The sequence below is a fragment of the Macaca fascicularis genome, chromosome 15 (assembly GCF_037993035.2).
Source record: "Macaca fascicularis isolate 582-1 chromosome 15, T2T-MFA8v1.1".
NCBI classification, from domain to species: Eukaryota; Metazoa; Chordata; class Mammalia; order Primates; family Cercopithecidae; genus Macaca; species Macaca fascicularis.
This window is the reverse complement of record NC_088389.1, coordinates 79,259,240-79,283,240: the sequence shown is the minus strand read 5'-3', so window position 1 is coordinate 79,283,240 and position 24,001 is coordinate 79,259,240. Positions and strand designations below refer to the sequence as shown.

The 24,001-nt window shown below is 41.4% G+C and overlaps 1 protein-coding gene across 3 annotated transcripts in view; it reads right to left on the bottom strand.

Moving 5' to 3' along the window:
• The window catches only part of SLC24A2 (solute carrier family 24 member 2), a 271,203-nt gene that overhangs the window by 78,648 nt on the left and 168,554 nt on the right, over positions 1-24,001 (bottom strand). For 2 of the 3 annotated variants that reach the window (XM_074017385.1, XM_015437107.4), the window contains exons 4-5: positions 23,370-23,478; positions 678-728 (exon numbers count right to left, since the gene is read on the bottom strand). In XM_074017385.1, the coding sequence (XP_073873486.1) occupies positions 678-728; positions 23,370-23,478 (160 nt within the window). The remainder of the gene's footprint in view (positions 1-677; positions 729-23,369; positions 23,479-24,001) is intronic. The other variant, XM_015437108.4, reaches the window with a different exon arrangement.

The following is a 24,001-nucleotide window of genomic DNA, read 5'->3' as shown; positions in this document are numbered from 1 at the left end:
AGTGCCTGGAATTCATTAATAAATACACTTTAAATAAATCTCTACTCAGAGAAAATGGTTGAAATGATATGCCTGTCCTCATGGAGTGGGAACCCTCATGTAGAAAATGCCACTGGCTGGAATGGTGGACCCAGCCTCTCAGAGTAGTGCTCTTATCTGATACAATAGGGACTGCAGGGACCTAGGGCATGAGCCTACAGTCCTCTGCATCAGAATCAGGTGTCTAGCTGGTTCTGGGTATAGAAGTTACTTCAGATCTTTCATTCCTTTGCATAAATCAGAAAATCACCAGAACATACATCCCCCTCTGAAATAAAGGACATATTAGAAAATTATTGGATGAATGTTTCTATATGTTTTGTGAGCATGTGGGGGAAAGGTACTGGCACAGTGGGTATTTGTGTTTACATTACTGACACCATTTCTCTGAGTGTGTTACATAATTATGATGGTTTGAATTGCTTGAATGGAACAACATGATTACCCATGGTATTGCACGTCTCCAATTCAAAATAAACACAATGGCAAAAACTAGACAAAAATGCAGAAAGAATAGTAAGTCGCACAATGTCACTGAAGTCATGCAAAGAGGAAAAAAAAAATAATAAAAAATGGGCAAGCAACAGACACCATAAATGAAAAAAAGCCAATGCATACAATTCTAAAATCATTCTTACCTTCTTCAGTCATTGTGTCATAATATTTTAGTTTTCCATATGATCCAAGTTCTACAACATCACAGTAAAAGACACAAAGATAAGGAACGAGCTATAATGCAAGAACTTTGTTTTTACACATTTTTAATTAATCAGATTCAGAGTTATACTGTCAAATTTTGCAATCGTAACTATATGGAGATGTGCAAACATGGGCCATGTGGCAGACAGCTTTCACGGCCCATTTTCAGAAATCACTTTAAATATATTATGCTACTGGGGGTAGAGTGTGCCCTGCATTACAGAATAGGGCACAGTTATCTTAACATCCAATGACACAGAGTACTTGGCAAAGATAACTTCACCCCAGGTCTATGGTAACCCTATAATTTTCATACAGGTGACAATCCAAGAGAAAGGGACTGAACAAGGACAACGTCCAGGCTCAAGGAAGTTTGCAGGCATTGTGATTCCTTGCCACAGAACAGCAGTTCAAGAAGTTCATTTCACAGCTTTTCTCCAACAGAACCATTTCCTAGAGAAAAAGGAAGGCTACCTAGGAAAATCTAACATGAAAAACCACGTTCTAAACTTCCCTTTCTCTTCTTAGATTTTAGACAGACAACACAGAGTGCTCTGGGAGGAAAAAGGAGGCATGTTCCCAGGGAAGACCACCAGCTCAGATAGGTGACAGGGCAGCCACAGCTCCAGGACTAAGGCATTGGCGGCTGCTGTGTAAACAGCAGGAGGCAGGGCAAGGACCAGCAGCTCTTCCTCTGTGTACGGATCATCAGTGGACTCCCCTGTAATGGAGACCCCTGGCAGAATGTGAGCTGTTTTGAGTGAGCTGGTGGGAGTGGCAGCTGCAGTCGAGGGGAGAGAAGGAGTGGGGATACACCATTTCTGTTTTCTTACTTCAGTTTTAAAATAGCAACTTTTATCCTTGTTTGTCTGAAAATTCTAGATTGTTTTAAGCAGTTTTGTGAGCAGTTTAAAAATATAATTTCTGGTCATAACATCACTCTCCCAATAAACTTCAAGACATTAATTAGACTCAAGAGATATTCCTGTGATTCTGCAGAATGCTCCCATGGCCCATTAACTGGGCCAGCTGCTGGGAATCCTCATATGAATCAACTTAAAATTGATGGGTTTTGTGTGCAAGATGAAGGATCTAGCTTAAAATGCAAAAATAAATATTCTTGTATTTCATATTTATATGATACATCATTTGCATATTTTTTCATGTGCCTAGGTTTCTATCTAAAATTGTTTTAATACACCAGTACAAAATTATATCTTGGGGAGAAAAATCACATGTTTATGTTTCTACGAAGAGCTGCCTATTCTGGTTTTTCTTGGATACATTACAAAAGATGCAGGTGCTTCAAAAAGAAACTGAATTTTGTGTAAATAAAAAGAAATTTTTTTTCATGACTTCTGGGGATTTCCATCAGTGAAAAAAATATGTGTGTATATATGTGTGTGTATATATATATATATTTTGGTATTTTAAGAACAGTATTATATATTTGACATTGCACAAGTTTGGAATTCTTAAATGACCTAAATACTTTCATAAATATAAAACACATAAATATAAAACATATGTTCATAGTGGCTTCACATATATGTGTTTGCATGTGTGAGTAATCTTGGAGGAGATTAACAAATCGTATCAGCCAACAACAGCCACAATTGTTTTGTGACCTCTCTTCCTTCCCTGAGGTAAGCAGTGGAATAAGCAGCTGGCATTCTCTGCCATTTGCTCAGCAAACAGAATGTGGGTGGCTCTGTGGTTGCAAAGTTGGATGTAAACTATATTCTACACAGTGACAATACATCACTGCATCTTTATGGATCTGTTTTTGTGGACGCAAACCTCTGTATGCACACACTTATTTTCATGTATCAATCCCAACTGTCAAACATCTACTTGTGGCAGATGACATTATTCCTCACCTCTTCTCTTGCAGAATCAGGTACAAATAAATACATTCATATTGTTTAATTATCATTTTATTTGTACACAGTTGAATCGGAACTGTTCATATCGGACAAAGCTCACACATTCTCGACAACGTGGCAATGTCTAGATCGCTTCTTAGCTGCTTCCTTGGATGATGAACGAGACTGAAGGACAAGAACTAGGCAGAACATAACAAAAATGAGGCTAATGATGGTGGAAGAGAAGGAAGAAGAGTAGTGAAAAGCTGAATAACAGCAAGTGATGTGGCAACTCAAGGCACAGTGAGGAAGCAGCAGAAGGGAATGGCATCTGCCCAAACAAAGAGAACCATGTTTACAGTTTACTGAGGAAGAGTCAGAAAAGAATGGAGATGGAAACCAGCCTGCTAAAATATGGTCTTTAGCACTAACAGCAACAGGATGGTGAGATGGTGAACTCAGCAGCAGCATCCTAAGGAGGATAGGGCAGCATCTCCAGGAGCCACAGGCCCTCCTACCTGACGCAGGGACTCAGGAGGTGCAGAAAGAGAAATGACATGCGACTAGGACAAACAGCTTGCATGCATACACCAGAGCTCATCATGCACCTGGCTGGAGTCCAATAGCCCATGATGCCTCCTGGAAAGTAGCCTTGGCCACTGTCTATTGATAGCCTGTGGCAAGACCTAGTCTTGCTGAGAGGACCCAGGAGGCACTCACCTGCATAGGAACATGGCTTGCAACCAGCACACTCCCCATAATGAATAACCAAGGCACTCTGAACACAACTGGATTAGGATTCAAACTGAGGCTAATCCAAGGTTAGTTTTTTTGGGGATAGGAGGAAAGAAGTAAGGGAGTTCAAGAGCCTATTATTTAACATCATCTAGCACTGTTCGCTGTATCAGTGAAGCAAGAGGCAGCCAGAATTGGAAGAACCATACATCACCTGTGAATGTCATTCTGGGTACCACCTGGTGCCTCTTCTCTATAACATTTCTCTAAGAAGCCATACAGATGGAGAAGACATTCCAGAACCCGGTGGTCGGTGTTTGAGATGAGCCTGTAATCCGATTGTAAATGCTGCCCATCACGAGAATCACACTTGCTTTCATGCCACCGTGGTGGAGCCCATGTCACTGAGCTGTGATGATCCCATGACAAACCTCCTCCCTTATGTATATTACTACCTCTCTAGCTCTGTATCACACTAGCCAAAACAGTGACTTTTTTGGTTTTGTTTTAAATTTTACTTTGTGGAGGAATGAAAGTTGCCCATTAGATGTAACAATTCCCAATTATCTCACAGGGACAGATCTCGATTATGGAAAATACGGTGAAAGTTCTGAAAGGTAGGTTACCATCACAGAGGGAGATGCCAATATAATTATGTAAGAATTATCATCCTCAAACAGTGAACAATAATGTGTGGTCATTACTGTGGATCATGCAGATGGTTCATAATGAAATGCCCAAGCGAGTCCCCAGATTCTGCAACTTCTTATAAATTTGCCACCTCATTTTCAGCCTTGCTTCTCTGTGGTGTTGCTTAGCAATATCAGTGGTTACCGATTTCTGTCCTGTGACGAGCTGATTCAGGCCATATTTCACCTTATTTTACATGCTCTGAATGATCAAGCAAGAAAAATAGGACCTAGATGTGCTGTTCTGCTGCTGTCCTTTTGAGGTGTGCTGGGGAGGGGGAGAGTGTAGGATAGAATATACAGGTTTCTGAAAAGGATTTTTAAAGAAAAACAATAAGCAACCTAGACAAGAGAATCAACCCAAAACAATCTGCCTTTTACAAGTATCTTTTTGAGAGGTGAAGCCAGCTGGAGTTCCTGGGTTGAGTGGGAACTTGGAGAACTTTTCTGTCTAGCAAGAAGATTGTAAAATGCACCAATCGGCACTCTGTAGCTAGCACTGTAAAACACACCAATCAGTGCTCTGTAGCTAGCAAGGGGATTGTAAAATGCACCAATCAGCGTTCTGCAAAAAAGCACCAATCAGCACTCTGTAGCCAGCAAGGGGATTGTAAAATGCACCAATCAGTGCTCTGTAAAAATGCACCAATCAGCACTCTGTAAAATGCACCAATCAATAGGATCCTAAAAGTAGCCAATGGCAGGGAGGATTGAAAAAAGGGCATTCTGATAGGACAGAAACGGAACATGGGAGGGAACAAATAAGGGAATAAAAGCTGACCAACCCAGCCAGCAGCAGCAACCCACTTGGGTCCCCTTCCACGCTGTGGAAGCTTTGTTCTTTAGCTTTTCACAATAAATCTTGCTGCTGTTCACTCTTTGGGCCTGTGCCATCTTTAAGAGCTGTAACACTCACCAGAAAGGTCTGTGACTCCATTCTTGAAGTCAGAGAGACCACGAACCCACTGGAAAGAACCAACTCCAGACACATTTTTACTGTGTAATTAAAAATCTCAATAACAATCTTAAGATAATTGTAAACACTGACACTTTGTTAGAATATTTTTTTTCTTTTTCACAAAGTCCAGGAGATAAGTGATGATAAAGCATGAGGGGTGTGTGCATAGTTTGGAGACTTACAGACCTTGACTTGACAACTGGGTCTACCACTTGTTAGCCATGGGCAAGTTACCTAATATCTTTGAGACTTAGTTCTTACCCTTACATAAATGAGAAAAATACTAGTTGTATTCTAGAATAGTGGTGAGAATTACAGGTGCTTAACCTGTAACTGACAGATAATATTCACTAACTATATTGTAGGTATTATTATGACTTTAGTGCATCAGTTGGTTTTCCTTCAAACTGGTCAGGAAGCTCCATACATAGTACTCTTCTGATCTTCAAAAATCAGAGTGAACTTTGGTATCAACAGACCTTATCATTATAATGCAGAACAAGGAGATCTTGTAGCACAGTGGAAATTTTGGAGTCAATAGATATGGGATCTAATCCAGACTTTGCTTTTTATTACCAGTGGGACTTTGTAGTAAGATAGCCTTTCAAAACCTTAGTTTCCTCATCTGTAAAATGGGGCTCATCCTAGTACCTCCCTCAATATGTTGTTGTAAGGAGCTTTGTGCTATGCCTGGAACATTGGAAGTGCTCAAGCTCACACATATAGAACCCATCACTCTATGATTGGGCCAAAATCTAGTAAGTGATGAGTTGTTCAGACTAAGACAATATGTCACAAGTGACCACCCAGGATTTGAACCTTGTTTCTAATATCCTTTTCACAAGTTTATATTGGAGAAGAAACAGGTAAAAAGAGAATGACAAAAATAATGACCGATGATGTCATGCGAAAGGAAGTCTGTGAATGTCATTTATATTCTTTTGTATAATCTAACATCAGGTGCATTGAGACCTGATGTCAGTTACATTGGTATTATTTAAAGAATTACAACTCAGAGAAAGAGATAACATAAAGATCATTAGGTTTTGGTTTTTGAAAGGGAAGCTCAAAAGGGACTTCAGCTGTTCAGGAAAGTGGTATTGTCCAGTGGTTAAAAGAGTGGCTCCTGGGGTCCAACAATCCTGGGTGTGAACCCAGCTCCATCAGTTACCCGTGTGGTCTAGGGTAAATCATTTAGCTACTCTAAACTTCAATGTCCTTATTTGTAATATGGTTATAATAAAAGTTCTTATCTTATAGGATTGATGTGGAAGATAAATAAGTTAATCTGTATAAAATGCTTAGCCCAGTGTCTGGCAGGCACATGGTAAATATTCAATAAATATTAGTTGTCACTATTGTCACTATTATTGCCTCCACATGCATCAACGAGCTGAATATTCAACATTTTCTCTGGTCCCTTTTTCAGCTGTAGTTTGAAGGGAAAAATAATATTGTTAAAGATAGTGAAAAAATATGATTTGAATAGCAAGGAACATAGAATATCTGAAACCATCCATGCAACAGCTGGAATTCATTTCTAATTTCAGATAATCTGTTTAAGCTCTTCTAATAGAGTATTTCTAAAACATGTTCTTAATTTTTGGGGGAGCAGGTGGATAGGGGAGTTAGGAAACTAACATTTTCATTAATGACATCTATCATCTTGGGTACATTTTTGCAAGTCTATAAATTGAAAGATTATATTTACAAAATCAAGCAAAAGGTACTTTCTGATCAAATCCTATCAATTCTGGGCTGGGGGTTACAAACACATTTATTACCCAGCCTTAGAAGTGGCAAAATATTCCATTATCTTCCTCTACTTTTTTTAAAAAAGGATTTATGAGGTGCTATGTACAGATAGGCCCGTTGGTTTCTTTCATAGAAACAGGAGCTTGGTTATATTACATGTGACTAAGGTCCACAGGGCGAGGGGAGAGAGGGGGACACTAAGGTGATGCTGATGCTTCTGTAAGCCACACTCACAATCCAACCAGTCACAAAGTTTAATTCCACCCCTAAATGTCCTCAATTCCACCTTTTCTGCCTCATTTCCACTGCCCTGGCCTTAGTCTGAGGCTTTGCCTAGACTACTGCAATGGTCTTATTTGCACTCTTCTTCCCTCATCCTTCTTACCACCTGTCTACCCCCAGTACCTTTCACCTATCTTTCTCATCGTTATCAAGGTAATCATTTTAAACACAAAGTGAAAATACAACACCTCTCAATCTTGCAAATACTGTGATTTTGTGTTGGAATTTTACTATGTCTCCTAATTTACTGAGTCTTTCAGAACCCTGTTGAGGTTCCCTCCTCCAAGCAGCATTCCTAAATGCCCCCATCCCTAATGTTAAGTCACTTTCCTCCTGTGTGTCTGTTCCAACTATACACTTTTGTTGTTGTGCTCATCTCATCAAATGTACCTTAACCTACTTGTTTTCTGCCCTTTAGGGCAAAGAGTCATTGTACTCATTTTGTTAATTTCAGCACCCAGCAGAGTAAATGGGCACTCCGTATGTGTTCAACAAATGCTGCTAAGTTGAATTAAATATCTATTTAAAGTGCTCTGTTAATCTTCCTCACTCTTGTTGCCTTTGGTACTGACACTTATGATTCTTTCCATTTTAGTGTTCTAATTCCACAGCTTCAACTACTCTGGCTTATAGTGTCTCTGTGGGGAGGAAGCCCCATAGGTGTGGTCTTGACTCTTGCAATTCCCTTCATTGCTTCAGTAAAGTAGGAGGACTTACATCCTGCAAAAGAGCCATCAGGAGAGTCCTCAGCACACAGAGGACAAAATGGCAGCACTGTCTTTAAAAAATGGAGATGGAAAATACTGGTGCACAGAATAGATGCTGCATGCTGGCTAGAGAACAACTTGGATATACTCCTGGATCCCATCTTGTGGCCTGGCTGGATTCAGCAGTTTTTGCTAGGCAGAGAGAATCAGTGCTAATTTATATCCAGCTATTGGGTCAGTACAGCCGAGTTTCTACCCTCTGGTGCATGAAAGCATCCAACAATATTAGAAAAATATCCAAGGGGAGGAGAGGAAAACCAGTAAAATGAAAAAAAAAAATTAAACTCCAGCCATCCAAGAAGGGAAAAAGGCAAGAGATAAGAGAAATATGAGAGGGCAAGAGAATTTGAGAACGCAATGAAATTAAGGGAAAAAGGACTGGAAGACATAAAATTAATGCCACTGATGTGACAGTAATTCAAGGTAAAAATGATCCTTACAATGATATATTCTACATTACAGTATTGTCTGGCATATTATTTTCCTGAATATTTGGTTCTTTACCACAATAGAAACAATCACCCCAAATTATGAATAATTTACAGGAATAAATTTAAAGTAGAATGTTCATAGAATCCTTTAAATTCCATCTGTTGTAAGTATAAATCCATGTACCATTACTCCTATTAAATACTAGACTGTATAAGTGGGATTACATAAGTCAGTTTAAAATCCAGGATGCAAAGAAAAGGTGGAAGATTTAGATACCTTTCCCAAACAGTTATGCACCTTAGATTAAATAGCAAATGCCTACCAGTAAACCAGAGATTTGGTTACGCAGGAGGAGCTAGGGCATGCCATTATCTTCTGACCCCCAAGTGACTCCCAAAGGATGGCCTAAGAGTGTTTCACTAGAATTAAAAAATTAATAGAGTAAATGCTTTTGTAGATTTTTATCAATATATTGGAAAGATAATTTTTTTAGTCTGCTGAACACCTATGGACCCCAGGTAGAATTTTTTTCAAGTCTGCTCAACAGCTATGAACCCAAATGAAATCTGGCCTATTGGAAGGAAATGAGTTAAGTATCATGCCATACGATTTCCTTCTCATTGTACAAAGGACAGAACTCTGTAAATACAGAGGCTATAATTATACAGCTTTGGGATAACTTTTGCTCAATGAGAAGCTGATGAATAGAAAATCGGTTCCCATGATATCTTATAGATAGGTATACCAGGACCTGAAGATATGGCACATGATAAATAGGCTTCTTTTTGAGGAAAGAAAATATAGGAAAGATAATTCAAGGTCTTATGACTGAACCACTGAAAGCTGTCTAAAATTTTGATGGCTGCAAGAAAAAATGAACAACTGATAGCAACTTATTTGGCAAATGCCTACAGAGAACTAATGATGTGGCAAGCACTGTTCTACATGCCCTACAAATAGCATTCCATTGAATACACTAAACAGCCCGTGACAGATACCAATATCTTTCCTATTTTACAAAGGAGGAAACTGAGTTACAGAGAAGTTAAATAACTTGCCCAAGGGCACACAGCTAGTCAGAGGCAGAACTGGAGTTCAAACCAAGGTGGCTGGCTCCTCACTGTGTCTGCTCAATGACTAACTCTGCTATTCCTCCCAAGAATCTGATGGGAAGAGGTCACCATGCACACCCCAAGCAGGGTACAGGGTTTTTCTAAATGGGCACATTATGTTATGTCACCTTTGGGCTCCTAGAATCAGCTCTTCATGGGCTAATTCTCACTAGCATTGACAAGATGGGGTTTATCTCTCAGCTCAGGAAAATAGTCATAACCTGGCCGGGCGCGGTGGCTCAAGCCTGTAATCCCAGCACTTTGGGAGGCCGAGACGGGCGGATCACAAGGTCAGGAGATCGAGACCATCCTAGCTAACGCGGTGAAACCCTGTCTCTACTAAAAAAATACAAAAAACTAGCCGGGCGAGGTGGTGGGCGCCTGTAGTCCCAGCTACTCGGGAGGCTGAGGCAGGAGAATGGCGTGAACCCGGGAGGCAGAGCTTGCAGTGAGCCGAGATCCCGCCACTGCACTCCAGCCTGGGCGACAGAGCGAGACTCCGTCTCAAAAAAAAAAAAAAAAAAAAAAGAAAAAGAAAAAAAAAAAGAAAATAGTCATAACCTATTCCAGATAGGAAACCTTGCATGACCTACCGCATCACCTATGGAAATGTGCTGCATGAAAAAGAAAAATCAATAACTGGATAAAAGTTTTTTTCCAGAAATGGCAGAGGAGAATTTTCATCATAAATAATTTCCTAAAATGAGATTGATTTACTATGGAATTTCATTCCTGCCAATACTGGTTGTTATGGCCTCAGGACCTTAGAGTAAAAAACAAAGCTACATTCACTATTGGTTTTTTGGGCTTAAGTGCTGCTATCTGGGAGGTCAAAGAGAAGTAGCCACATAGGTTACTGTAACTGCATATCTAAAGGTCAGGTTCAACAACAGCATTTAAACTGGTGTTCAGGGAGTCAACTAGTCTGGGGCAAGCACTGGCTAATGTTCACCCAGAGTCTTGTCTGCAGTGGGGTCTGTAAAGGAGAACATCCCCAGTGGGGTTACCACTCATGTCAGCTTGCAATGGTAATATGTTTCGCGAATGAATGAATATATGAAAACACACACACACATGCGCACGCACACACACACACACACTAAACAAGTCTGATATAGACCTGTAAACTGTATAAGCAACAATGCTGCTTGACTCTTTACAAACGTGTATGTACACATGTGTATAACATAGCCTCATTTGAGCTTGGGGACAACCTGTGAAGGACAGTTTGTTGTGGGTGAGATAATTCCTTCAATGGCTGAGGTAAAGAGGCAAGATTTGGTGGATCTGATAATGTGAGGTCAGGAGAGAAATGGATCCTGACAGCCAGTTGAGGATTGAGTTTACAATGTGATCAGCATGTACACATGAGTATTGTGGCCAGTGCAAATCCCAGGGAAGAGCCAACTAGAAAATGTGTTCCCTAGTGTCAGAGAAAGCCATCTCATCACCGAATGCAAGTCATTCAACCTCATCCCACGAAGTGAGGGTCCTGCTACTTATTAAACACTCAGAGGTGTCTTTAGTGTAAATGCCTTCCATTTGGGAGAAAACACCTCTGGATGCTCTCATATCACAGATGATGTTTATATAACAATATACATTTTGTATGGGAAGTCTTTGGTAAATGAAAGTGCTTCTTCACCTTCAGTGACTGCCCCCATCCTTTGGTCCCCCATGTAATCACATCTGTGACAGCTGCTTTTTACCTCTGGGAACTCTGAGTCTTCCTTTCAGAAGGAGTTCCCTTTTGAGCATAAGTTCCAGAGGACAAAGATGAAGCTCTAATTTTATGGATACTTCATTGTATTTTTCCTTCTTCATGATATGTTTGTGCTCAAATGCCATCAAAATCAATTTTTTTTGGGCAGGGTGCAGTGGCTCACGGCTGTAATTCCAGCACACTGGGAGGCCGAGGCAGGTGGATCACCAGAGGTCAGGAGTTCGAGACCAGCCTGGCCAACATGGCAAAACCTGTCTCTACTAAAAATACAAAAATTAGCCAGACATGGTGGTGCATGCCTGTAATCACAGCTTCTCAAGAGGCTGAGGCAGGAGAATCGCTTGAACCTGGGAGGTGGAGGTGGCAGTGAGCCAAGATCACGCCACTGCATTCCAGTCTAGGTGACAGAGTGAGACTCTATCTCAAAAACAAATAAACAAATAAATAAAAATAAAAAGAAATCAATTTTTTGGCCACATACCTTGTGGCCTTTACTTCAAAGTCAACATTTTCATTGGAGAAAGAAAGAGAGAGGGAACTTTTCTCATACTCCAAAGCACTTATTTCAGTAAGACCATTCACATTCCCTTATGGCTCAAGTAATATTAATTTATAATATGTACAACACAAAGAGAGATTCAGTTTCAACCATTTTTCACATTCAAATATGAGAATAATGCTTTACTATTCCCGAGAGGAGCTATTTAACTTGTCCTGTGTTTGCTCTATGAGAGGCATTAATGGCCTGTCCTCCTCTATCTAGGGATCAATACTACTGTCATCTTAGTAAACCACAGCCAGTAGATTGGATTTTATTCTTCGCAAGTGAAGATTTTCACTCATTTGCCTATTCACTTACCAAGAGGAGGCTGCATGCAAACATCTTGGTAATATAAGCTGATCTAAATTTTAAGATAGAAAGGTTACAAAACTGCCTTTGAGTTACCTTCTCCACTTTTGGATAAAAGGGTCATGAAATGACTTTCTTTTGGGACCAAACAAAAATTTATAAAAGCTCATTCTGAAGCTTTTTTTTTTTTTTTTTTTTAAATAGAAGCTAAAGAGAAATAAGCTCTGGTATTTGGTGAGACAAAAAGCAAATCCAGCAAGCAAGTGACAGTTTAATCTTAGTGTCAGCTTCAAGTTAACATTAAGTGTCTGTGTTAAAGACTTGGAAAGCCTTTACAGAACAGAGAGATGTGTGAGCATGTGTGGCCATAGATACGAGTCCTGTGTGAGTGAAGTGTCCAGGCTCAGAAGTCAGACTTAGGAGCTCGGTGACTACGAGCAAGTCATGCCACCCCTTGGAACTGTGGTTTTCCCAGAGGTAAAATATGCATACGACTTCCCATAGCCACTGCTGAGAGAATTACATGACATGACTTTTGGGTGTGAGGCACAGAGTGGGTACTACAAGTTCCACTTTCTTGTTTTCCTTCTCCACCATCTCTGAGGCCCCTAGTTTCCTGCACTGAAATCTCTCTCTCTCTCTCACATACACACACACACACACACATGCATAGACACTCGCACTTCCCTAGCACCCCTCAACAGGAGAGACTGCTAGAGCGTTAGTTCAGTGGGCAGGGAGCCATATGTCTGCTCATTTCAAAGGAACCACGTTTTGGTTAGGACAACGATACATAGTTTGGGGTTTCTGTGAGCCAGTCGGGTCCTCTGCTCATCCAGGCTCGTCACCTCCCTCAAGAACCTGCTTTCAAAACTCACTTTCTCCAGGAACACTTCCCTGAAGGCCCCTCCTCAGGGTTCACACAATGATCTGGATTTCCTGAGGGTCTGGCAAGCCTTGCTTGCCTGCAGCCAGTGCTCACTCTGTCCAGCGCCGTGCCTGTTGTACATGCACCAGGGCGCTTGCTATGCCAGGAGGCCACTTACATGAATGTGTGCTCTTGCTGCTTCAGGAATGTCCGCCACGTCCCTTCAACTGGGTGATTCAAATGCTCTAGGAAGCCCCTTTCCTGCCCCGCTTAGTGCCTCACCAAGAGCAGTTAGTGAATCTGGCCAGGGCAGTGGTGCTTACACTCTATGGCAGTGTGCCCCTCCAGAGCCACCTCAGACGAGACCCCAGTGGCCTCTGATCCAGCCTCTTCACCTTCCTCCTAAATACTTCAGCCAGAACATCTAAAAGCTGCTGCTTGATGATACCTCTTGATCTCTGGTGGGCACATCTTTTTTGCACTTCTTTGTCAAAAGTGGTAGACACTAGGACTGGGATTGAGTTGCACATAGAGTTTAATTTGGAGAGAACTGACATCTTTATAATATATTAGCGTTTATTTAGATCTTTTATGTTCTTCAGAAATGATGATTGTGATGATTTTTGCCATAAAGTTCTTAAATATTTCTTTTGGGTTAATCCTTAGTATTTTACGGTTTTGTTGCATTTGTGAGTGGGGTCTTCATTGCTTTCATGTTTAAATAATCCTTTAGTTCAGCAGTCCCCAACATTTTTGGCACCAGGGACTGGTTTTTGTGGAAGACAATTTTTCCACGGGTGGGTGTGGGGTGAGTGGTGGGGATGGTTTTGGGATGAAACTGTTCTACTTCAGATCATCAGGCATTAGATTCTCATAAGGAGCCACAACCTAGATCCCTCATATGCACAGTTCACCATAGAGTTCGTGCTCCTATGAGAACTGAATGCCTCCTATGATCTGACAGGAGGCGGAGCTCAGGTGGTCATGCTCGCCCACTGGCTGCTCACCTCCTGCTGTGTGGCCCAGTTCCTGATGGGGCATGAACTGGTACCAGTCCATGGCCTGCTTTAGTTCAATTACAGGTGCATTAGGTAAGTATTATTCCTACTTTTATGTTTTATGCTTTTATGTTTCTTAAGGTGTCTAGTGCACGAATTTGTTAAATATTGGTATTAGCAATACAACTTGTTATAGTGAAAAAATGTAAATCAAAATTTGAATCTACACAAGGAAGGAGAAATTACTATAATTGTAGGAGAGTGTGCAAGAGTCCACACAAAATGAATAAGAACCTTCAGTTTTTGCACTTTCCTTCTCAAACTCAATACTAAATTAAGAAGTGCATGCTATTTTACAGGTGTTTGATTTTTCAAAAGGAATGAATGGTTAAAACAATAAACATCTTAGCATCTTGTTGCGATGGTAATTCTCTGAACATATAAAATTAGGCTTGTGGAATGTAATAAAGGAAAGAACTATACAGTATATCAAAGAGAAGAAAATGAAAGGAAACGAGAGAAGAACAAAGCATTTGGATGGAAGAGAGGAATAAGGAGACGGGAGAACCCATCAGGAATGTGTGAGGCAGACAGCAAACATTTCCCATTGCAGCAGTGACTCCAGGACTAGAGAGGGAGATATTCCATTATACAGCAAATATTGACCAAGCACCTACGTAATAACATCCTTGCTGTGCTGGTACTATACAATGGTGGCCAAACCAGATGTGATCACTGTTCATAGCTGCAAGAGAACCATCAAGTAAATAGAACTTTGTTGGTCACAACAACAGAGCCCTTTGACAGGGCATGGATTAAGAAAATCTACATGGCTAGAGACATATATTCCCTAGCAGAAAAATTATAAAGGCAAGTACTCATTCAATTCATTTAGCAAATATGTATTGGGACCCACTTGTGCCAGGCACTGGGGATAGAGCCAAGCCTGCCCTGAGTCCTGCTCTGTTGGAGGTATAAGGGCCGAGACAGGCAGCATACAACAAATAAACACGTTCATGGGGACAAGTGTTAAGGAGAATGCAGAGCAGGGTGAGGGAGAGAACTCAGATTCACTTTCATTGTTTTGCTTCTAATATTTTCAAAAGGTTGCTTGAGTAAGGCCTCTGATCAGGTGATATGTGAAGGCTGACTTGAAGGAGGGAGACCAGGAGCTAACTGCATATCTAGAAAAAGGGGGAACATGTGTAATGGCCCTGAGGCAGGAGTGTGCTTGCAATTTGGAAGGAGCTGCTAGACAGTCAGAGAAGCAGAACAAGGGAAATGACATGTGAAAGAAAAGAGAGAAGGGTAGAGAAATGAGGGGATGGGAAGGAGGGGAGAGGAGGGGGAAAAGCAGGGGAGGAGGGGAGGAAGGTGAGAGATGGGCAGAGAGAGATGAGGGAGAGGAAGGAGGGGAAAGGAGGGCAGAGAGGAGGGAAGGAGGGGTGACAGAAGAGAAGAGAGGATGAGAGGAAGAGAGGAAGCGGGAGGGAAAAGGGGGAGAGAGGTAGAGGGGGAAGTTGCAGGGGGTCTGGGGTCTCTGTAAGCTCTAGGGCTTTTGCTGTTGGTGAGATGGTTTTGAGCAGAGGTGGGGCATGATTTGACTTACATTTTAGGGGAACCAGGATTCTTCTATGGACAAGTTTGGGGCATGCCTTTTCTGGGGAAAGATTCAGGGCCACAGTGAAATAAACTGGATTCGTGAGTCAGCAGACAGCCCTTCAAAAAGAGGGAAAAGGGGAATTTCCATCTCTTCCCTATAAATTGAGAACTTGAGAAGACTGGACAAAGGTTACTAGGGATGGGAAGAAGAAGGTGAACACATTTGACTCTAACTGGGCTCTACTATGGAGTTACATAGTGTGGTCCTGGGAAAGTAGATTTCTCCAAATCGATCTCATCTGAGAAGCATGACATTTGTGAGGAACTGCTCATGAGAGGTGGGGGCAACAGAGAGTATTAAGCAGCAGCGCTGGCTCTGACAACCTGCATTAAAAAGCTGGCTCTACTATCCTAGGTCTGTGGCCTCAGGCAGGTAAGAAAACCACTTGGGGTCTCAGTTTCTTCATCTATAAAATGAGGATAACAGATTCTCTCTCATGGGGTTGCTAAGAGAATTGAGTGAGATAATGTTTGCAAAGCATAGTACCTGGTACCTAGTAAGTGCTCAACTGTGAAAACCAAACACTATTATTATCACTATTACTCACCGGAGCAAGCAAGATTCTATCCTGAGGTCCTTTTCTATCATTTCTTAATAACATTTAGCATTTAACTGGCACTTATTCTCTGCCAGGCCTTGTTGTAAGTGCTTTTCGTATATTATCTCATATACTCTTCATTTGTTTTAGTTTCTTTCTTTTTTTTTTTTTTAATTTAAAGACAGGGGTCTTGCTATGTTGCCCTTCAGGCTGCCCTTGAACTCCTAGGCTCAAGTAATCCTCCTGCCTTAGCCTCCAGAGTAGCTGGGATTACAGGTGTGTGCCAACATGCCCAGCGTATATTAGCTCATATACTGTTTAAAACAACCCTATGAGGTAGGTATTATTACTCTGTTTCTACAAATGAGGCGGTTGAGGCACACAGAGGGTAAATAAATCATCCAAGGTCACACAGCTAGTGAAGGACAGAGCTGGGAATAGAACGCGGGGGTCCAGTTTCAGTCAATCCTCACTCTTATCAAATACGGTACTAGACTACCTTTCTGCTGATTCAGTGCTCATAGTTCTTTATCAAAGACAGGAAACAAGCTGGGTATAGTGGCATGTGCCTATAGTCCCACCTACTCAGGAGGCTGAGGCGGGAGGATCACTTGAGCCCAGGACTTCAAGTCTAGCCTGAGCAACATACCAAGACCCTGTTTCTAAAAACAAACAAAAACAACCGATAGAAAACAATTTTCATCTTGAGTCATGTTCGGGATCTTCTGTGTTTGGTTTCCTGCTACTCAGCAGATGGAGAGAATGGCTTTGGAACCAGATGAATGTGGGTAGAGATATAACATCCATCTGGGCAGGTCACCAAGCTGCTCTGGGCCTTGGTATTTATCCATGAAGTGGGGATGATGAGATACATGAGACAAATGTTCAATAAGTGGAAGCTAGTATTGCCAATAGTGATAATGCTATACTCTGTTCAGTAAAAATACTACCATACAGTAGACCCTCTATTTTTAACAACTTTGCTATCTCTTTGGTCAAGGTGGTACTTTTCACTCCTGAATTTCTAATAGTCATTTGCCTTGTGGTGATTGTGATTGATCACCAGAAAAGACTGTGGTATTCCCTTCTCTGAAGTCTTTGGGAGAAGATACATGCCTATATGCCTGCTGGACACAACCTGCCCGTTCCTGTGTAGAGATGGCAGCCTGGGCTGCAGAAGCTTTAGGAGCAGTTCAAGATCACACGTTTTACAATTTTCAAGTCTTTGAACTGAAACCACTAAGGCACAGGACCAGGAGGACATGAAGGTGGAGAGGGGAAGATTTCACCATTTTTTCTCTATGCTCCTCTTTCCCCAAAAAGGTCAGTCCTGAACATCTTTATCCCCAGCATTCTATTTTCTTCTCCTTGTCCCAAACCAGAGGAAGAGAGAGCTTTTAAAAAACTCTCTCTGGCAAATAAAGTTCTTCAAGTCTTCCTACGTAGAAGTGGTAGTAGTGGTAGTAAGTAGTAGTAGCAGCAGCAGTAGTAGTAGTAGTAGTAGTAGTAGTAGTAATAAAAATCCATCCCTGATCCAGGGATAGGTCAGAGCTCTTGTGATTTAAGCTGGTGTCTACACCAGGAGAACAAGGAATGCTGGGTTGGACATGGGGTTACAAAAGGAGGCAGAGTAGCAGAAGAACTACAAACACAGACTGTGAGTCAGGCAGATATAGGTTCAAATTCTGGCTCTGCCATTTACTTCCTCTGTCACCTTGCCTTGGTGGGGCATAGAGCCATAGCCTCTTTACATGTCAGTGTCCTCTGAATGATGGAGTAGGGCTCATGGAAGGATTAAATGAGATGGTTTATATAAAGCACTCAGCATAGTGCCTGGCCTATAGTAAGTACTCTGCAAATGTTGGTTGGTGATATCATTATGAGACAAATGATAGGAGAAGATACTTCTCACTGCAAAAGTGCAACATCCAGCATCCTTGTTTTAGGTTCATGAAGATGTACCCCTGAGCAAATACAAAGGCTTGTTTAGAGAAAATGTTAAAATCAATATAGGACACTGAATTTATTAGAAAGGTCAATTCAGATAGCCATCCTGTGATCTCAAAGACCAATAATCCTAGTTCCCCAAGTTTTTCTCATAAAGGAAAGAAAATATTTATTCCAACCATTCATCTGCCTTAAGCAGATTCCGTCTTTTTATGAGCAATGTCCTGTTCAGAGTTTTGTGTTCCTGCAAAGGCACTGCTCAGCTATGTTTGAACTAATCCTTCACTTAGGCAGGCCAACTCTGTCCCCCCTACACAGTGTGGTCTATCCAGAGCACACCAATGAACAATGAGCAGTGGAACCAATAAGCAACGTATGTCCCTGAAACAGACTGAATTAGATCCAAGGTGGTTTCACCATGTTCTTTGGTATTCCTCCCATTGAGATGTGAAGTCTAATTTCACCCCCATGAGTCTAGGCTGGCCTTAGTGACCGCCTGACTGATTGAATGCAGTACAAGTGACATCCTGGGATTTCCCAGGCTAGGTCATATGAAACCTTGCAGCTTCTGCTTGGTCTTCCTGGAAGGTTTGCTCTTGGAACCCTTAACTACCATATAAAACAAGTCTATCCACATGAAAAGGTCCTGAGACCACAGGGGGAATCAGGGGACCCGGCTGAGCCCAGCTTTCCACTGTGCCTTCCTTCGTAGGTGTTAAGCTTGAGTGAGGTCCTTTCAGACCTTCTAACCTACCCATCCACCAGCTAAATACCACCAAATGACCTCCAATGATGCCACATGGAACAGAATACTCAACCAGGTGATCCCTGATCAAATTCCCAATCCACAAAATTATGAGTAATAAGATGGTGGCAGTTATAAGCCACTAAGTCTTGGGGTGCTTTGTTGCACATCAACAGCTAATGAAACACAAACACTCCTGGACCCTTGTGACTCAGACTCAGACTGAACCAACCACCAATGAAGGCTTTTGGTAAGGGCTCAATCACTGGATTTTGGAAGACAATGACACCTGAGTGGCACAGATGAGACAAAGGGGAACGTGTTTCCGTAGGCCATCTGTCCTAAATGCTGTTTTCAAATGAATTTGAATACTTCCCTTTTGAACATACACCAGATGCCAGTAGTGCCAATGCACTACCCAGCCAGGTGAACATCAGTGACATGAACGAACTGTTCTTTAGGGCTACAAGGAAGCTACGGACTGCAGCATTTATGCCATCAACTTGGTGATGTAACTAGCATGCTCTATGTTGTTAAAAGGTGGCAGTTTGGCACAAGGACATGTGAATTCAAGTGATTAGATGCAAACTAAAAGAGAGATGACTATTTCTGAGAGCTGTGGGTTAATTTTTTGGCTGTTCTCGGAATGGAAAATGATTGTGAATTTTGGGGGAAAAATACCAGAGCAATCTGTTTTCTTGGCCGCCTGCTATGGAGCAATTTTAAAGCATTGAAGTGCTTTCCATATTTTCTAATCACTCAAGTCCAGAGCTGATTATGGCTCTCAGCATCTCTCAGATTCACACCGCTGGAGCCTCCCACATCTTTCAGGGAGAGGTTTCACCTTGAAAGCAGATGCCCGGATTCAGAAGGCACATCTTGCTACAGCAGGAACACACAGTTTAATTGTAGCACAGCTCACAAGGGCCAGGTGTTTTGGAAAATCACTGATGGCCCAACTCTGAGATAACCTAGATTCACTTTCCCTTATCTCACAAAAATAAAACATAACCTCTTCTCCAAACAGAAAAAATGAAAACAAGCCCTACCAGAAACTGAATTCTTCCACACAAAAACCAGGAACATTTAGATGATTGAGACCTGTGGGCAAGGACATGCCTGCATTCACAGGCGTGCACACACACACATACACACACAGTTGTATATGATTAAACATCTCTAGAAGGAGCTTTGTGAAACTGGAAACTGTGGTTTCCTCTGTGGAGAATTGGGGAACTGGAGAAAATCAGAGGGTTGATGAAGGAAGAGGACTTTTTTTTTTCACCTTAAACTTTGGAATATTTTGAATTTTAAAAAATCATATATTGTGTTACTTTTCAAATTAATGAAATAGAATAATTCCAAACCTGCATATGGCAATTAAGATGTGCTAGGTTGTGTATTTAATGCTTTGTGTATATTCACTTTTTAATCTTTACAATAACCCTGTGATGCAGACATCATTATGTATTTTCTTGATTTTACAGATGAAGAAACTGAGATACGGAAAGGTTAGGTGACTTGTTCGAGGTCACACAGCCAGTAAATGCAGAACTGGGATCTGGACCCAGAGTCTAGTTCTGGAGTCTGTCCTTTTAATTGCCACATAATACTGCCTTGCCCAAAATAAACATACTCAGGCCCTTGATCATAATTGAGTTGGAGTAGATAAAATTGTTCTTTCTTCTCTCACATGGTCAATATAAGGTCAGTATCATGACTTTGGACAAGTTGCTTAATCTTTCTGAGCCTACACTGCTAGTGTGTACCAGGTATTCTAGGCTTTGCAGATAACTAGTGAATAAAATAGAGTCCCTGGTCTCAAGAAACTTCCTGTATCCTGGCAGAAACAGACAATAAACAAACAATCCAGAAACCATAATGTAAACAATAAAGGAAAATTAAAGTGTTCATTGACAGATGAGGATTGGGAACCCCAATTTATGCTGAATGGTCAGGAAGTGTCATTTACACAGAGTGCTGAAAAATGGGCAGGAGTAAAGCAGGGAAAAATAGAAGTGGGTGGGGGAAAGGAAAAATATCATAGTAGTGAGAACAGCCCATGGAAAAATTCTGGGGCAGGGAAGGGGTGTTTGTCTGAAGACAGAAAGGTTTGTGTGGCTAAAACAGAGTGAAATTGAGTTTGGAGCAAGAAGCAGATCATGTAGACCAGTGGTCCCCAAGCTTTTTCGCACCAGACACTGGGTTTTGGGGAAGACAATTTTTCCATGGCCGGGTCAAGGAGGATGGTTTAGGGATGAAACTGTTCCATCTTGGATCATCAGCCATTAAATTCTAATAAAGAGCACACAACCTAGATCTCTCTCATGCGAAGTTCACAATAGGGTTCGGCCTCCTATGAGAATCTAATGCAAATGCTGATTTGAGAGGAGGCGGAGCTCAGGTGGTAATGTCTGCTCTTTTCCTGCTGGTACCAGCCCATGGCCTGGGGGTTGGGGACCCCTGATGTAGACCATGATTTGGCTCACGTCCCACCCTCCAACTGCCATCTAACAAGTTTGAATTGTGCATCCTATCAGCAAAATTTTTAAATGTATATAAATAGGCATCTATATTCATATAGATATCTATATTCCTATCTATTATATATAGATACACATACTAAAATATGAACAAAAACATTTTCAAAAATAGAAGCTAGGAAGAATGACAAAGTAAATGATGAAGGTGCAGATATTTTTCTCCTTGTTTCCCAAAGGATTGTCTTGCATATCTCCTGAGCACCTCATCTCTACCCTGGGACTACAGCTCTAATCCAGAAAGCAGCATGGCCTGTGTTAAGTGAGATTCAAAGAAACAGAATCTCTTATCATGAAACCATCAGAACTCTCCTGACTTTGAGGGGGGCTCCTTTTGCACAAACTACTAGTTGTGCAAGGATTTCACAATTTTCATAAGAGCCCTGGGAAGTCACTGAAGGTTATAAGTAGAAATGACATAACCTGATTTACTTTTTAAGATGATTACTGAGTGAAACATATGTCTAGGCAGTGGCAATGGAAGAACTGAAAGACCAGCTAGGAAGCTACTGCAGGAATGCAGGCAAGCAATGGAGATGGTTTGGAATAAAGTGCTGCAGGAGGGAGAGCAGTAGATACATTTGAGATCCATGTTAGTTGTGCTATATTTTGTGAAAGGAGAATAATGATGTTAGCTACGAAGCATTATTGTGAAGCATAAGTTTACAGGTGTGAAAATGCTTTGTCAACTCTAAGGTGCCAAAGATAACTTAATATTACTATAGATGATGAAACCAAATACTAGAGACACCCTAACTTGCCCAAAGTCACACAACTGCTTAGTAGTTGGGAGGAAGGAGTTAAAGTAGTTGGCCTGCAATCTCTTTACTCCTTTCTCTGGGGGTGTATCCCAGGGGAAAGAAAAGAAGGCTGGTGACCAGGTCTAATCTCCTTGTCAAATGAACTTCTGCATAGATAGAGTAATGATATTTAGGATGTCCCTGGCTAACAACTACCTCTAGTAAATAGATCCCAGGACCTGTGAAGGAAGGCTCCTTGGAGAATATCACATCAGCTGTACAACTCTCTCTGTGGTATAACAGGAAGATGTTTTGTGATTGAAATGCCTCATGCTCTGCAAGAAGAGGCGACCCTGTGTTCCTTACCTATTATTCTGAGTGAGATGCGTGTCCAATGAAGGAAGATAGGTCCTTGGGAGCCATTCTTGGGTTGCAGATTTTTCTTTACCTCATAAGAACTTCTTGATTGCTTATATTCTTGAACTTATTTAGCAAAGCCTGATAGTAGATAAGATCTCTGATTCATATAACATGACTTGACAATCAGATCACCTGGCTTCATTCAGTGGCACATATCTATTTCCTAGGCTCTATTAGCTCCTGTGTAACACTGAGCCCAATATAAAGTCCAGGGATGAAGGGAGAACATACTTGGTTATATTTGAACCCCTTACCAGTGGCAAAACTTTTATTTGACACATCTGATATCTATCAACTTGAAAATAATTTTGGGGAATATTTACACAATTGAAGAAACACAATGTATTTGCCCTCATTGTGACTGAGTAACACTGGAAGTGCACAATAATGGGTTGTTTGTGATGGTTCATGTGATTACACTGGGAGGTGAGCCAGGCTTTTTGGGTCTCCAACGACAACTCCCAAGCAGTTCTAGAAGAGAGGGCTTTTTAGATGCATAGATACTCACCTCCCACCCTCCAATTGCCAAAGAATCAGTACAGTCTCAGTGTTCTGCCATGAATATCATTCCCCAAACCACTCATGGACCTCCTAAATCATGGAGTTCTTTTTCTCTCTTTTTTAAGGTGCACAATTTATCTTCACACACAATTTTGTTTTGAAACTTAGAAATGATGACAAAAGAGAACTGTTACTTTAGCTGGAAGGGAAGGAAACCTTTTTGTCCTCTCTGCTTCATAATAAACTGTATTTATGCTTGAGGCATCAAAAGATAGAATCAGCACGCACACCTCACATCCTACTCCTGGTACAAAAACCACTGATTGTGAACTGAGCTGTTGCAGATAAAGCACGTCAAAGGGCCAGGGCTGCTTCTGGCAGATGCTAAACAAGAGGAGGCTAGCAGGCGTGCATGACGACAGCACAAACATGTTTTATACAGAGAAGCCTTTTGACATCCTTTTCCCCCTGAACAAATTCCCAAACCAAAGCTTGATGTTTACCTTCGGCGAGTGGGTCAAGGGTGTGTATCATGAGCTGGAAGATGCTATTCCTCATGAGACTGTTGTGGAGGGAGGCAGAGCTTCCACCTCGCTGGAGACGCGGCTTAGCCTGAGCAGAGAAACCAAAGAGGTGGTTAGTCTCAGAAATGAAAGGCAAGTGCATTATAGACAAGATCCTCACTTAGTCTGGTGGCCACTCATTTCTGTCGCATGATCACACACTATTGAGCCAACGATTTTCAAAGTACATTTCAAAGCCCCTGAGGGAATGTCTCTCACATTCTTTCCTACTAAGTGAATGCGTTGCTTCCCTTTTTAAAAAGAGCTTTGTAAATGCCAATGTGTTATATGCTTCACATCCCTTCATTTATCTTATTTGCAAAATGAACCCTAAGAACTAGGTGCTATTATTCTTCTTGTTAGATAGATGAGGACATTTCATCTCAGAGAAGTGAAATGAGGTGTCCAAGTCACACCAACAAGAGGTGGAGGCTGGAGGAATGTATCCCAGGTCTGCTTTTCTCAAAGACTGTTCTCTAATCCAGTGGGTGGTCTCTAACATTTTTGAAGTGTGCATCCTATCAGTAAAATGTTTAAATGTATATAAATAGGCATCTATGCCCATATCTACA